Here is a 16396-nt window from a genome sequence, read left to right as displayed (position 1 = left end):
TGTCAATCTATTCAATCAGGATAAGCATCGGATTCCATGGGTTTTAGAGTTGCATGGATTAGACATGACCATATATATCATAATAGAACAACCTCAAACACTGCATGCAGCTTGCTAAGGAATTTTTAGTTGATCACCCGGGACGTCCGCAACTCAACATTTCACCATTCACCCGTTGTTTTCCACTGAAGAGCCATCAAACTACTTGAGTTTGCTATCCCAAAGCAGATTTCAGCCGCAAAAGTGATCATATCTGTTACCCATTAAAGGCTTCCGCCACAGGCACGACCATTTTAGTCCTAACACACTTCTAACCGATTGCCAAACCTTCCTACCTCAATTAATCGCCCTAGTTTAGTGCCACAAACAAAATAATATAGTACAAAAATTGCTTAAAAACTGTCTGCACGATGTACATTTCTAATAGATATACAACTGATAGGAATAAAATTAAAAGGAATATCAAGCGACAAAATCAAATGCATTATAAAAAGAAACATTTATGCGCAAATAACAGTAAGCAATCCTTCTAAATGTTACCTTGTATAATCCATCATAGGTATAAACTTTTCCGCAGTAACTGCTGGTCGAATCATGCCCGCGAATAACTCTTACAGGAACACCGCAAGTCATGCTATTCTGCAGAACAAAATAGGTGCCCTCAAACAATCTAAATGAGATGAACTCAAAGGAAATATTGGTTAAGTTTGCCATACTTATATAGACCAAAGATGAAAAAGATTATCAAATTTATCATCAAGATAAAAAGTCCCCGCCTAAACATGAGCTTGAGCGAATAAGTTATATCATTAATCAAAACTAACATACATTGAAATGAGAAACCTTCTTTGAGTGGATGATAACATTTGCACCTTTTTTTGATATAGTTGAATATCCAAACAACACATTTAAATGTCTATCGGTCAAATTTCTCTCGTATTGCTTAGAGATATAAACATAAGTAATGCATCCAAAAATTATTTATATCTTTAAGAACTTGATTGTAAAAAAGAAACCAAACTTGATTGTAAAAAAGAAACCCACTTGAATTATTTTCAAAAATACTCTCGAAAGTATTTTGTTGATTGAGAACTTGATTGTAAAAAAGAAACCCTCTTGAATTATTTAAAAAAAATTTCAAAAATACTCTCGAAAGTATTTTGTTGATTGAACAAATATTAATATTATTTTGATATTTGATTGTGTTAGACGAGTGTCTTTGATTGGGTAGAAAAGAAACCTATTGATTTTCTTTTTTGTCACTCCATTTTACTGGAGTGCAGGCTCATACATATTAGTGAATAACATCCTCTTTTTGAAAGAATGATATTAATGTGTGATTAAAATAATCATGAGTATTATCTGTCGAGAATAAAAAATGATGTTAGTTAAATTAATTTTTCATCATCACAGAGAATATAAAGAGTATGGTGCTAACATTGAAAACTTCTTAATTAAATATAATTTCATTATTCAAGTGCATTCAAAAATAAATACAGAGATACGATGAGTTTTAAAGGTTCCTTCTATATTAAAATGAACTAACACAAAACGACAAGAAGATTTAGAGTTACTAAAATAAAAGCAGAAACGATAATGTTTAACAATTTTATGAGTTTCAAAATGAAAGTCTTTAATGTTTGTATTTCTAAAAAGATTAACTGCAACCTGTGGGAAAACACAATAACCAATAAAAAAATAATATTTTGCAGTTATCATATTTGATAACTTTGTGAATATAAAAAAGATTAACTGCAATGTGCGGGAAATGTAATACTTTTCATGGGGTTTAGTAGTGGTGAAATCAAATGTCTCCCGATCCAACAAACAACTGTTAAATATCCATATTCAACTTGTTAAACATCCAACAGAGTTCAAAAGTATTACATGTATTAGCAAGGTTTGTCAAGGAGTCTATGACCCTTTTATTTAGATCCTGTTATTCTAAAAGAACAAAAAGAGACAATAAAAGCATGGAAATTAAAAATCATGTCATTCTGAAAGTGGTAAACAATTTTGATAGTATTCACGATGGTCATGATTTTGGATTGACTAATAAAAAAGATAGACATATTTGATTATATATAAGCTTATAACTTTATTATTGTTAATATTTTATTTAAGAAAAGAGATTAGTATAATACCACATATAAGAATGAATCTAACAAAACATAAACTTAATATTTTATTAAGAGAAAAATACATTCTTGGGATTGCTAAGAAGGTGAGGTAATTCCCAAAAAAATTTTGAAGCACCTAACATCAAATATTGATTTTGAATTTTAAGATGAAAGATTGAAAAATAAAAAATACAATGAAATATTATAAAAGAATTTGAAGGGAGCACTTGAAATGTGCAACCAAAATTAAATTTATAAGTAACTTCTAAGAACTTAAAAATTTAGCAAACTCATGACAAAACAAATTTTATGCAAGATAAAATAATCAATACTACCAAGCAAATGGCAAAAAAAGAGAATAAAAATACAAGATTTTATGAATAAATATATTTGATAGTAAAACAACAATGTGCAAAAAATGAAAAAAATAAATAATTGATTATAAAAATTTGTTCATGTTAAAGCTTGAAAATTAAAAAAAATATATCCGAAAGATGACGCGTAGAGAATAAAAAATAAAAGATTTTATGAATAAATATATTCGATAGTAAAACAATGATGTACAAGAAAAGAAAAAATAAAAAATTCTTTACAAAAATTTGTTCATGTTAAAGCTTGAAAATTAAGAAAAAAATCTGATTACTATGCAGAGAGCAATTTCTGATTACTATTTACAGACTAAAGGGGGATTGAAATTGTAAGGAGTCATTTCAGGTTAACATAATAAAAAAACATACAAAAATAGATTAATTTGTTTGTATATCTTCTCCGAAAGGAGATCTGGGTACAAATACAATAAAAAGAGGAAAAGCAATCAAAGCAACTCCAAGGTTGTTATGCGTGAGCTCAAACATAAAGGATAACAAGAAGAGGAGAAAGACCAAATTAAAGAAAAAGAAAGCAAAGAAAATCAATGAGCAAGAATTAATTTATTGGGTTTTCAAAGAAAATTGTACGTAAAAGTAAATTAATATATAAATAGATATATCTATACTTAAACATTTATACCTAACAAATAACCCATATTCTTTGAAATCATGAACTGAAGCTAGGTGAAGCAACGCGAAGAAAAGTTAGGACGCAGAGGTACATGGCAGTAAGAATATATGTAAAAATAATAATAATTATATCTACATATCGTGACACTAAGTTTATACAATTTCATTATATTCATTCAGTGGGTAACCTTCGGAATTAAACACCAAGCTTGTTTGGGTATAATAGGGAAGAAAAGAAGTAATAACGGTGCCAAGTTTCGAATTTTTGAATGAGGCAAACTCCTTTCAGTCAAGATTTGAATTGGTACTTCATTTGAACAAAACTAAATATTCCTTGAAAGTTTTAAAAAACTCATTACATTTAAAGAAATTGATTATTACAGCATTATTTATACAAGAAGCCAACGAGTTCTAAACAAATGTCATATGCACGCTGTATCATTTTGTATATTAAATTATTTCTTAGCATTAATTATATCACTACACGTATAACTCTCCAAATATTACAATGTTGGTTTTCAGAAAAGGAAAAGGAGCAAGTTTATCGTTAGCCTAATGCTCCTAGAAAACTTCTGAAGGTAAGGATTATCGGTGATTATATAAAATTTTTATGAAACATATAATTTAAATATAAAATATCTTTAGAAGTTTTTTACATTATACGACGATTGTTAATATGCACTCCCCTATTTAAGGCCATAATAAAAAAAAAATTTGACAGCTTTTCAAAGCTCTACTAATCTAAGTTCAACATATTAAAAATAAGAAATTAATATCCACACAAGAAATGCAAACTTTTTTTATTTTCCTTCAAATTTTTTACATACCTCAGTGAATAGTCTTTTAAGAGGGCACGTTCAATGTACAGAGATATATGAAATTCCCAGCTTTTCAAAGCTCTACTAATCTAAGTTCAACATATTAAAAATAAGAAATTAATATCCACACAAGAAATGCAAACTTTTTTTATTTTCCTTCAAATTTTTTACATACCTCAGTGAATAGTCTTTTAAGAGGGCACGTTCAATGTACAGAGATATATGAAATTCCCAGCTTTTCAAAGCTCTACTAATCTAAGTTCAACATATTAAAAATAAGAAATTAATATCCACACAAGAAATGCAAACTTTTTTTATTTTCCTTCAAATTTTTTACATACCTCAGTGAATAGTCTTTTAAGAGGGCACGTTCAATGTACAGAGATATATGAAATTCCCAGCTTTTCAAAGCTCTACTAATCTAAGTTCAACATATTAAAAATAAGAAATTAATATCCACACAAGAAATGCAAACTTTTTTTATTTTCCTTCAAATTTTTTACATACCTCAGTGAATAGTCTTTTAAGAGGGCACGTTCAATGTACAGAGATATATGAAATTCCCAGCTTTTCAAAGCTCTACTAATCTAAGTTCAACATATTAAAAATAAGAAATTAATATCCACACAAGAAATGCAAACTTTTTTTATTTTCCTTCAAATTTTTTACATACCTCAGTGAATAGTCTTTTAAGAGGGCACGTTCAATGTACAGAGATATATGAAATTCCCAGCTTTTCAAAGCTCTACTAATCTAAGTTCAACATATTAAAAATAAGAAATTAATATCCACACAAGAAATGCAAACTTTTTTTATTTTCCTTCAAATTTTTTACATACCTCAGTGAATAGTCTTTTAAGAGGGCACGTTCAATGTACAGAGATATATGAAATTCCCAGCTTTTCAAAGCTCTACTAATCTAAGTTCAACATATTAAAAATAAGAAATTAATATCCACACAAGAAATGCAAACTTTTTTTATTTTCCTTCAAATTTTTTTACATACCTCAGTGAATCATCAGCCTTATGGCACCTTCCTTTGAACACAATAGCAATGCAAGCAACGCTCAACCAGAATAAAAAATACAAAAGCTAGCACGAACTATCAAAATAATCATAACTGATCCAACATTTTAAACTTAATGTGTCGCTCAAAATATTTATCGCCGTACGAATAGCAAACTCTATCAAGGCTTCAGGAGAGAGAATTTTCAAATCAATCATGAAAGCAGTCATCCATAAAAATGGATCACAAAAGCATTGAACTGCTACCCTATTTCCATCGGCATAACTAGTCACATTTTTCAGAGAAGGCAAATCTCTTGCATCAAAAACTAAGTATTTCTAAATATTTTTCTTAGATATAAAATGAAAGGACATGCGGACAAGGGAGGCAGCGCAGGGGAACACAACTTATTAATAATTAATAAATTATTTTGCAACTCATTAAGAGTAATTTCTAATTTCTGGGAGGACAATGCCCGCCAAAAGGTCTTTCCGAGCTCCAACAATGGAAATACCTTTGCTACAGTACATCAGCAAAATTATAAAAAATATATTTAATAAATGTCAATGCAATATCTGTCCATTCCAAAGAATCTGTAGTAAAATCTCTAACCTGTTAGCGACATAAAATGCAATATGATAATATTAACAGTAAAAAATTGGCGCAACAACTTACATCAAAAAGGCCGAAATTTCAACAATTTTAACACAAGACTTCTAATAAGTTAACAAAAAGACGAAAAAATAACATGCGGCAGTAAATTAATCCAAAATTTTTGCAACAGGAAAAGACAATAGCTTCAACAAAGTTTGGAAGGCTCAAACTCTGAGAAACACACTAAAAGGAGATGCAACAAATAAAACAAAAAAAATAAAAAAAGAGCATTCGCGGCCATAAATACATTTGATGACAACAACACCCACGCTTATAAAAGTGGAAAGGAAACGTTAAAAGGAGATACAACAAATAAAACAAAAAAAAAATAAAAAAAGAGCATTCGCAGCCATAAATACATTTGATGAAAACAACACCCACGCTTATAAAAGTGGAAAGGAAACGAATTCCTAAAATTAATTTAACAAAAATGGCCAAGGACTTGATAATAGCAAATGAAAAACACGTTACATAAAACGGATTAACTAATTCAAACTGATACAATGTTGACTAAAAAGATTACAACAGAAATCTCCGGAGAAGAAAAAGAATACTTGGTTCAGCAAGCAATTAAAAGAGAAAATTACTGAAGAAACAAAAAAATGTAATAAAAGCAACACAAACCAATTTTAACCCAATATAATTAATAATTGAATAAAACAGAAGAAGCCCCAAGGGTGTCATAAGCGAATGACTTATTTAAAACGCAGGACACAGGATAAAGGAACCCAGAAAATAAAATTATGCAAGAAAGACAGAAGAAACAAGAATACAGATATTAATTAAACTGTACGGGTCATAGCTCAAAAAATAAAATTTATTGGAATAAAATTAAACCAAATAATGAGAATCATCCAGAGTATGAATCAGAAGGAACTTAATTACAAAATTTTTATGACAGAAATTATAAAAATTTCTGAAGTACATCGGAGGACAAAAAATTTCAAGAACAACCCTCAAAGATATGTCAAGTAAATAATAATTTGACTCATAAAATATTCTGAGAAAAAAGATTTACAACAACAAAAACAACAAGGCTTTATCCCACAAAATGGGTTTGGCTACATGATTACTTTTTTTGCATTTCTTATTGAATGTCACATTTTCATTTATTTCAAACAAATTAATATCATTTTTGATAAAACATGCCCTACTGTATTCAGGCCTAACTTTACCTTTCTTGACAAAAGTTAAATCAAAAACATTAACCCTCCAAACAAGGCTATCAAATGTTTGATGTTATATTCGACCAAACCATCCAAGGCAACTCTCAAATCACGTCTGCCACTGGAGCTATTCCAGACCTTTCAAGAATATAATTGTTTCACACGGTCTCTTAAATGCAAAGCCACTCATCCACCTGAGCATTCTCAACACAGCAACATTTATTTTAAAAACAAAAAAAATCAGCAACAATAAAGCAGGAAAATAAATTATTTTCCATTAGGTCAGTGAACTTTCATGGAGATTTTAAAGTTAAACTAATTAACGAAATTACACCTAAAACAAAAGAGATCACCAAAAGAAAAACCATGTCAAAAAGGCAACCGATCATCACTACAACTGATTTGATCAATATCGCCTAAAAGGTTTTAAGTAATAAATATCCTTAATACAATCATATCAAGCATTACCCATAAAAAAATTTATCAGAAAGCAAGAAATTCGACTCAGAAAAAATTATGCAAAATAATTATATAAAAAACCAAAGAGAGAGAAAGAAGAAACATAAACATGAAAAGGAAAGGGAAAAAAATCCAAGGATTTGATTAGAATTAGAGATTATAAAAACATTGTGAAAAAAGATTATATCAAGTAAAGACGAAAAATTTGAAAAATAACAAGAACAACTTAATTACAAGCACTCCATAAAAGAGTATAAGTAATGAAATAACCTAACCTTTAAAAAAAAAAGCACAAAAAATTTGCACATGGAGGATTTAAAATGTAAATTTAAATAGAACACAATTTAGAAATTTCCACTCATTTTAGCACAACAATTTGCATCCAACCATCCCACAACTGCAAACCATTAACATAAATTAACACTCCCAAATCAAAAGAGAGACACTAGCCCCACATTGCTCACAAGAGTAACAATTTCAAATTCATGATCGTCTATAATAATTTAGCCTTTAGCATAAAGCAACTCCCATTATTCCGTTATTCCAATATTCCAATCATCGAAAACCCCCGTTGTAACAAACAAAATTTGAAAAACCAGAAAGATTTGTGGTCAATTTAAAAATTTTCCTTTCCCCGAAAGTCATCAAAATTATTTTTATAAAATTCTATACTTCAAATTAATATAAAGCACTATATATAAAATTTAAAAGGAATAAGCGAAAAAATTTATAAGATATTGAGTAAACTAATAATAATTAAACTATAATTAAATCATTAATTACTTATATATTCTCCTTCAGCATTGTTCCCTGCCAATTCATGCACTTACCAAAGCATATAATGATTGGATTCGATCGGTTGGCTGAGAAAGAGGAGCTAAGTTAAGTTTCGTCTTCCCATGCTTTTTCCCTCACTTCATTTCGCTAGCTCGAAGGTGTCCAGTGACTACTACAATAGTGTTGAGGCAAACAGAGAAGGAGAGCGGCATTATAGCTATCGCGGATCGTCGTAGAGGATCCCAACGAGAAATTGGCGAGTATTAAACCCTCTTTAGTGTTATTTGAGTCATTATTTTGCTTCCTCTTGTTCTCATGTTGAAGTTTGCAACGAAAAGTTAGCGAAGATAAAATCGATTTGTGGGCTTCCAAAAGGGTTTCTAACACGAAATCAGCGAGGGGGAGAAATGATTCAGGTGTTAGGAAAAAAAGTTGAGAAAAATAGGTGGTACGAGGAAAGTGAATTTATGACTCAAAGCTCATTTGAGATATGTTTTGACAAATAAGTTATGTTTTAGCCTAAATCAAGATATGAGCTCATAATAAGGTTGTTCATTAACTCCTATGATATCTACAATTTACTGATTGTGTATAAGAGGCTGAGTTCTCAAAACAAGCGTGGAAGAACACAAAATAAGGTTGTTTCATATAGTCAGGTAAAATAATTTTGTCCGAACTTATTAATAATAATTCTCAATAGGTTTTCATGTGATGATATTTTGGGTGCAGTTGCATTTAGAATTTCCAAAATATTGTAGATGAATAACCTCAATAAATGCAATTTCATTTTCCTTACAACACGTGACTTTACGATGATATGAAACCGAGAATATGCTTATGAAATCATTTCCTGCAAGGTTTCAATTGTTACAATTCATGCTTATGATATATCAAATGTCTGATGAATGTTTATTGCAGGAATTATGATTTATGAAATGTCACAAATAAGGTTATATGTAGACTATTAAATGAGTACATGGAAGTAAATATCCAAAACTTCTAGTATTCCAGCTATGAAGAAACCCTGTGAATAGATGGGATCCGACGATGACAGAATGTCTTGATAACAATTATAATGAAGGGTTAACCCTTATCAACAGTTAATATGACTTTTGAATAAGGGTGACAACACATGATATGAAAAGATATGGAAATAAATGAGGCCTATAAATTACATAAGTGACATTGCTAAGATGTGATATGAAAAGATATGGAAATAAATCAGGCCTATAAATTACATAAGTGACATTGCTAAGATGCTACGATTATATAACTATGATGACATTTTTATGATGACATTTCTATGATGGAATACTATGATTATGAACATACTTATGAATAAATGTTCATGACACATGAATGAAATGACGTATATGTAATATAAAGCAAACATGATTTTCTACACTTAATGTTTTTTTTTTCTTTTAAACGTGTTATAATATTCCAGCATATTATGATTTGTGTACTGACATATACAGTTACCTACACTCATGCACTCCGTTTCTTTTCGGTGTATAAAAATTTTTATCTTCAATTATTTATCTAACTTTATTGTTGTTAAACCTTCATTATTGACTTTAAGGGTGAGGAGTATCGGGACGACAAGACAGTTGCGTCCTGTAAAGTTATAAATTGGAGATAAATATTGGCTTACACAAGGATTTCATATCCCATCAAATCAAATACATAAGACAACAATCAGAAAGTTTAGGTCATTGGGAACAAGCGGGTTTCAATGGTCAACATAATTTCAAGAAAGCATATTGCAACAAAAGGACAAGTAAGCAACCCTCGATCATGCAGCATTTTTCTAATCCCTTTAAAGGAAAATATCTAGGTAAAAAACACATTTATCACATTTATGTTGGAATCAAATCTTTCAAAAAATAACAGAAGTAAACCAGTTCTACCACACACCCATAATACATTAATTTCATCGCCAATCCCCCCGCCACATGCCCAATATTGATATCCAATAAATTTTACAATCATAATACGGCATAATCCCTACTATAAGAAGCAAGAAAACTCAACAAAAAGCCCTTCATCATCACTAACTCCACCACATGCCAAATATAGAAATCCAATAAATTTTACCATCATGACACGGAATAGTCGCTACCACAAGAAAAAAAAAGAAAATTCAACATCAAGTCCCCACAATAGAAGAGAAAAATCACTTTATTGACACATCAATCTATGTGGGCTCCAAAAATTTGACGGCCTAGACACTCTAACGTTAACGTGCGGGAGCATTGAATTTGGTATTTCGAGCCAAATTCTCAGATGTACGATGAGGCTGCAGATAAGACACTACCCAGAAATTTCACCTACATTTTGTAAGGAATTTTTCATCTGGTCTTCAAGGTTTCCAATAGGTGATAGACCGCTTTCTATCAACTTGTTAGCTTAAATACCATATCCGGAGATGAAAAGATAAATTAAGTATTTCTTTTAACATTTAATAAATATGATACTTTATGTCTTAAGCTTAACCCCAATGATATTAAGTCAATTTGCAAGAGAAAGTATAACATATTTCGGGCCATTCAAATAAATCCAATTGATCAAGGCCTAAGATCTTAAACTTGAAATAATTTTCAAATTTGAAACATTTTTTAAGCCTGAAAGCCTATGATCGAAAAACAAAAATTTGAATCACTTTACAAACCTATGAGCACAAGTTTGAAAAGCCCAATTTTGAATCATTTTTAAAGCATCAAATCCTTAATTGGAATTAATTTTCAATAATAGGAGCCTAAATTATTTTTAAAATCTTCACCGACCATATTAAAATATTTTTGCAAGCTCAAAAATTAGGGTTTTTTCAACAAGTTTATATAATCCCAAATTTCAACTTACTTCCAAATAAAAATTCACAAAAAAAATTTTGGTAGCCTCCAGATATCTACTGCCACATAGGATAATCAATGGAATATCAATCGGACCAATTGTTCTCAAAGACACGTTGATCAGTGTCGTGAGACACTGCAGCTAGGAGACGAAAAAAAATTTTTAACCCACCGATCCTAAAAGACTCAAGAGGTCTTCAATTAAGCCGCAAAAAATAAAAAAAAAAGCACGCAGTTCCCCAAAAAGTTATTTAATTTTTCATAAACAGAACTTAACTCTATGAATTACCTTTTTTTTTATAATTTTTTTCTAAACAAGTACACAATTTTTCCTGAACAGTACTTAACTTTCTTGACAGATACTCAAATTACAATGAATAGGTACTTCACAAAAAAAAATCACCCACATCCCTTCAAATATATTTGCATAAGAAATTGGTGAAAATGACGGTGATGACTGTGTTGGAACATCAAAATGAAAATGGAAATACAATTTTTTTTATCTAGTTTTTAGTTTAAAGAAACATGGAAATGAGTTTCGAGTTAGGTGTTTGGATTGTGCTTAAAATCATAATGGGAAATGGGATAGGCTCGCTCTTGGTTTCGGACAGTAGCAATGGAGAATGTATTTCAGATGTTCGAACTCGGGTTCCAAAGTTTAGGAGAGGGGCTAGGGCTGTTTGAGCTTGGTAAAAAAATAAAATGTTGGGATAACGATTTAGGGTTGAGGAAGGCACGGGACATTAGAGATGTGCAACTGGTCTTGGCGATCATGTTAGTTTCCGAGCGAATAAAGGAGAGGGGATCAGATGAGAGTAGAGTAGAAGAAGGATGATGAGATTTTTAATAGTCCTTCTACACTACAATCCTTCCATTGCTTTTGTACTTGCTCGATCTGAGAAGTTCAATAAGAGAGAAGATTGGGGTTGTCCAGTCATGTGACGTGTGAAACAGAGAGGCGGCGGCGAACGACATAGTTTCGAAGGTCTTTGTATGTTGACATATAATCATTGCCTTCTTCGAAAGCCCTAATCTTGACTATTACGCAAAAAATATGGGAGAGAGGCATGTGATTGGGAGGATCAAAGGAGGCAGCAAAGGCTTAAATTTTGAACATAGAAAAAAGATATCGTGAGCTTTGCGGTTTCTAGGATGGAAATATTTTTGTACAACTTATGAGTTGTGCGAATTGAAGAAAAGAAATAAAGTGGGAGTTATTTCTGCATGCCAAGGAGAAAAGTCGAATTTCTTGAGATATTTTGTGTTACGAACTAAAAAGAAGTGGTATGTTTAAACGATTTTCGAAACTATTTGAGCGAGCAGTTAAAAAATTAAATTTCATCATTTTGTAACATTTTTATCAGTTTTTAAATATTTTCACAGTCAACCAATTCCCCTAACAAATATAATGCACATCGGAAGTGAGACAAGTTTTTTGGTTGACAAATAGAGGGTTTCACTCTCAAGATCTCCGTGATGGTTAATCAGAGGTGGATGCAATATGAAATTTAAGCTTTGAAATACAAGTTTATTTCATTGAAGACTGATCTTCGATTGATATTGCTCCTTTGCATAAGAAACACTTTGAATATTGGTTCCCAATGACTATGACGAGTTCTGATAATTTTGTTTTAAAAAAAATGCATAAGAATAAAGATATAAAAATTCATTTATGATTCTAATTTTCTTGATAAAAAAAAATATTTACAAGATCGTGATCTAATAAAATGCCAATAAAACAGACTATCTTGTCAAAAGCTTGGAATTCAGCCACAGAAGAAAAAAGTGATGCATACAAAATTTTGCCCATCATAAACTACTGGAATTTTTTTAGGCCAAATAGAATCAATATAATTATATGACTGTCAAAAGCTTGGAATTCAGCAACAACGAAAAAAATAGTAACAACGAGTGAAGTGTCAAAAAATTAATGTCGATACAAGCAACAGAAGAAAAAAGTGATGCATACAAAATTTTGCCGATCATAAACTACTGGAAATTTTTTAGGCCAAATAGAATCAATATAATTATATGATCATATTTTGTAGTGAGCCAATGGATTTATGTGAATTGAAGGAATGTGTATTTTCATGTATATTTAGATAATTGAGTTCACCACTCATTCTATTCTAAAAATAAGAATTTCAGAATGTGTAGCAAGTAAACTCAACCAGTAAAATTGAACCTACCTCCATTATATCTTATGCTAATTTAAGGATAGTTCATTGAATATGATATTAAACAAAATTAGCAAATCATTAAGCAAATAATCAATAAAGCAACAATAAATCTAAAAAAAATTAGATCAAGACTAATGATATCATGTGATATAGAACGCCTAAATATAAGACGGGTACAAGAAAGTTCAAAGAAAAATCTTAAAGTAGAAAAAGAAAAGTCTATGAAAAACCAAATCACTTGGGTAAGCAAGTAATATATCAAGGCCCAATTAACTTAAAAATTTAACAAAATGATTTGGAAAGTTACCAATTTAGCATATTTGTCACCCATGTAATCTATACCATTCAGCCAATGACTATGTATGCCAAGAACCACCATTTCTGCCCGTGAAAAAAACTGATGTCCAACAGGAATACCTATCCATTAACAAATCAGATAATTTTCTAGATAATTTCATTTCCAGAAAAAACCCACCAAGAATGAAGCAAATACATAAAGTGGAATAACGTTTAAACTTAAAATACAATAAAGGAATCGTAAAGGTGAAAACAAACCAGGAATGTGACCAATCATTTTCTCTGTGTAAAGTACAGAACCATTCGACTTCATCTGAAATATCAAAATATATAGAACAGCATTAATGATATCCTAATCATTATATAAAATAACATGAGACGGCTCAATGAAACAGCTTAGCCCAAAGCCCAAAATTCAAGCACATAATATAGGAAAAAAAAAACTTAAAAGAAAAAATTTGAAATTCAAACAAAGGGCAACCATGCCCACTTGACTGTTCCAGCAATTGGACATTTAGCTCCCATCGGGAGAACGCATGGTTTGCAACAATGATTACAGACTCTTCACTGTCATTCTTTAAAAGAAAGTAAACCTTTGCCTAAATCCTAACATTTACCGTACAACTAAATCAACAAAGTTCACATCACTCACGATATACCAATTCAACCTTCCCACCAATTTCAGTTTCCATGGAATGCAGACCACAATTACTTATGTTAAAGAATTTTTCCTTGGACTAAAAATTAAATGTCGACTGCCACTTTACATCTAGAATTTTTCATAGCAAATACTTAACCGTAGCATGCCCGGACCGACACTAACTCTGGCTAGTAAAATTATTTAGGAGATAAAGCATCCAAATTTGATACCATAATATCCGCATTGGCAGAAAAAAGGCTTACCTTGCCGCCAATAAAGTTGATCTGTGGTATATTTTGCGATGCAGAAAATGATTCTACCAACAAAAAAACAGGGCGTCCTAACAAATTGTGGCAAATCCATTTGCAGCAACCAAGTGTGCAGACATTAAGGTGGAGAAGAGGGAACATGTGCCGCGAGATGAGGGCGCAAGTAACTATATATCCAAATTAATTTCTATTTCATGCAGATCACCTCGCTTTTCAAAAGACAGAACATCTCCCCGCTCAAGAAATCTATTTTCTTTCAACCAGCTACATAGGTGAGGAACTTCACTCCTTGGAAAGTTATGAAACCATTTGTCAGGATATAATTTGGTATTGCAGTTGTGCTCTACTTAGACAACATGACGATGTGCGAGTCGTAACAATCTGGGCAATAATTTTGGTTGTTGGAGCCCAAGAGCAAACCTCAACAGACCTTCACGGCGGACTAGAGCCAAAACAGCGCGGGCAACTAGAGATAAATATGACTCGAGTCTATATCAAGCCAACCTCGGCTTCAGCTTCAGCTTGATTAAATAAACGAGTTTAAGCCCAAGCTCGAGCTTGAGCATAATTCTAGGTGTTCAAGCCGGCTAATGGGCCGGCTTGTTTATTATGAATAAAAATTCAAACAGTACAAGAAAAAAACATGATGTATAATAACTTCAAAAATAAAGAAAAAATAGATCAAATAAAATAATTTGGAACGGCGGTGACAATTTGATGAAACAATTGAGATAGTTTTCCTTCGGAACCGGACAGACGGTAGATGTATAGAATTAAAAAAAGATATGCAATGTTGTCATGTGTGTAATAACCTTCAAACCCTAACTGAGCGCATGAAAGAGAAATGGTGCTCATGCTTAAGAAAGAAGCATAAGCGACGTAGTTCAAATGTGTTCAGTACGATAAAAGAAGATGACGCCGCTGCAGTAGCCCAAGGTTTATCTGTGAGGGATGAATCCAAGAAGGAACAAGCGGACTGAATCGATAACAAGAGTTGTTGCTTTACTCAAAAGGAGAAAGTTTTGAAGCATTGTGGGTGGCTTATGAGAGAGCTTGCATGCAAAGCGAAATAACCCATTTAGAATTTTGAGGACATAAATATTAGTCGTGTGTCGCCTGTATGAAAGTTAATAACGGGACGAAGACACTCATGTCCTCGGGCTAGGGGTAGGGTTATCAAAAAAGCTTGTTATTCATGAACAACTCCTGTTCAACGGTATAAGTAGCTCAAATTCGATTTATCCATTCAAAACAGCTATTTTGAGAACGATTTATCAACAGGTTCAAACTAGAACAAGCGAAACAAAACTGGAACAAATTTTTTTTAGCTTAAAATACATAAATAATTAAATAATAATATTTATTTACATTCTTTCTAATTTAAATTTTGATACATATATTAAAAAATTACTAATTTTATTAATTTTAAAAAAATTATGGAGGTATAATCATAAAAAAAAAAAGAGTTCGATACGTAAACACATATAATTGGGGTAGTATGAATATAAATAACCTTAAAGTAATAATTTAGAACAGCAACCCGAACTATGAAGGAAGGAATCGACAGGGACCACAGCATGGACAAGTTTGCGAGAAGGAAAGACCCCGCTATGTAAATCTTGATCATTTTTACCCATATCAGGATTACCTTAAGTTAGCGTGAGAAAAAGTTTATAAAATTAATAGCAAAACTCTTCAATACAAGAAAAATGTGACTGGTCCGAATGAGAAGCATACAAACACTTTGCATTAAAAATAACTATGTTTTTTAATTTGATAATAATAATTTTACTAATCAAATTATTTAGTCTAATGACGAGCTCGAGTTACACTCAAGCTGAACCTGAGCTTAATCTGAAAAAATGAGTTCGAAACAAATTATTGACAAGCTAAAACACAAACAGATTATTCACGAGTTTGAAATGAGTCAAATGCGAAAAAAAAAAAGAATTTCAACAAGTTGAAACACAAACCAGTCTTCCGGCTCATTTACACCTCTATATAAGGGAGCCCGAGCCGAGCATGTAAAGGAAATGTTAGGGTTTAAATTTAGTTATAAAAGTTATTTTCATTAATTAAATAAATGTGAACAATTAAAGTAAACCATACAAATTAAGATAAACGATTATAAGTTGAAAGCAAGTGTCGGCCGTTTTTTTT

At 31.2% G+C, this 16396-nt stretch overlaps 1 protein-coding gene across 1 annotated transcript in view; it reads right to left on the bottom strand.

Moving 5' to 3' along the window:
• The window catches only part of LOC110030909, an 85526-nt gene that overhangs the window by 27135 nt on the left and 41995 nt on the right, over positions 1 to 16396 (bottom strand). Inside the window, exons 7-15 of the mRNA XM_020733895.1 lie at positions 13586 to 13640; positions 13338 to 13447; positions 4776 to 4855; positions 4610 to 4684; positions 4444 to 4518; positions 4278 to 4352; positions 4112 to 4186; positions 3946 to 4020; positions 541 to 670 (exon numbers count right to left, since the gene is read on the bottom strand). Of these exons, the coding sequence (XP_020589554.1) occupies positions 541 to 670; positions 3946 to 4020; positions 4112 to 4186; positions 4278 to 4352; positions 4444 to 4518; positions 4610 to 4684; positions 4776 to 4855; positions 13338 to 13447; positions 13586 to 13640 (750 nt within the window). The remainder of the gene's footprint in view (positions 1 to 540; positions 671 to 3945; positions 4021 to 4111; positions 4187 to 4277; positions 4353 to 4443; positions 4519 to 4609; positions 4685 to 4775; positions 4856 to 13337; positions 13448 to 13585; positions 13641 to 16396) is intronic.

Source organism: Phalaenopsis equestris, unplaced genomic scaffold, assembly GCF_001263595.1.
Source record: "Phalaenopsis equestris unplaced genomic scaffold, ASM126359v1 Scaffold000002, whole genome shotgun sequence".
In the NCBI taxonomy this organism is placed as follows: domain Eukaryota; kingdom Viridiplantae; phylum Streptophyta; class Magnoliopsida; order Asparagales; family Orchidaceae; genus Phalaenopsis; species Phalaenopsis equestris.
Note: the sequence above shows the minus strand (reverse complement) of the source record. Positions and strands in the feature narration are given on the sequence as shown.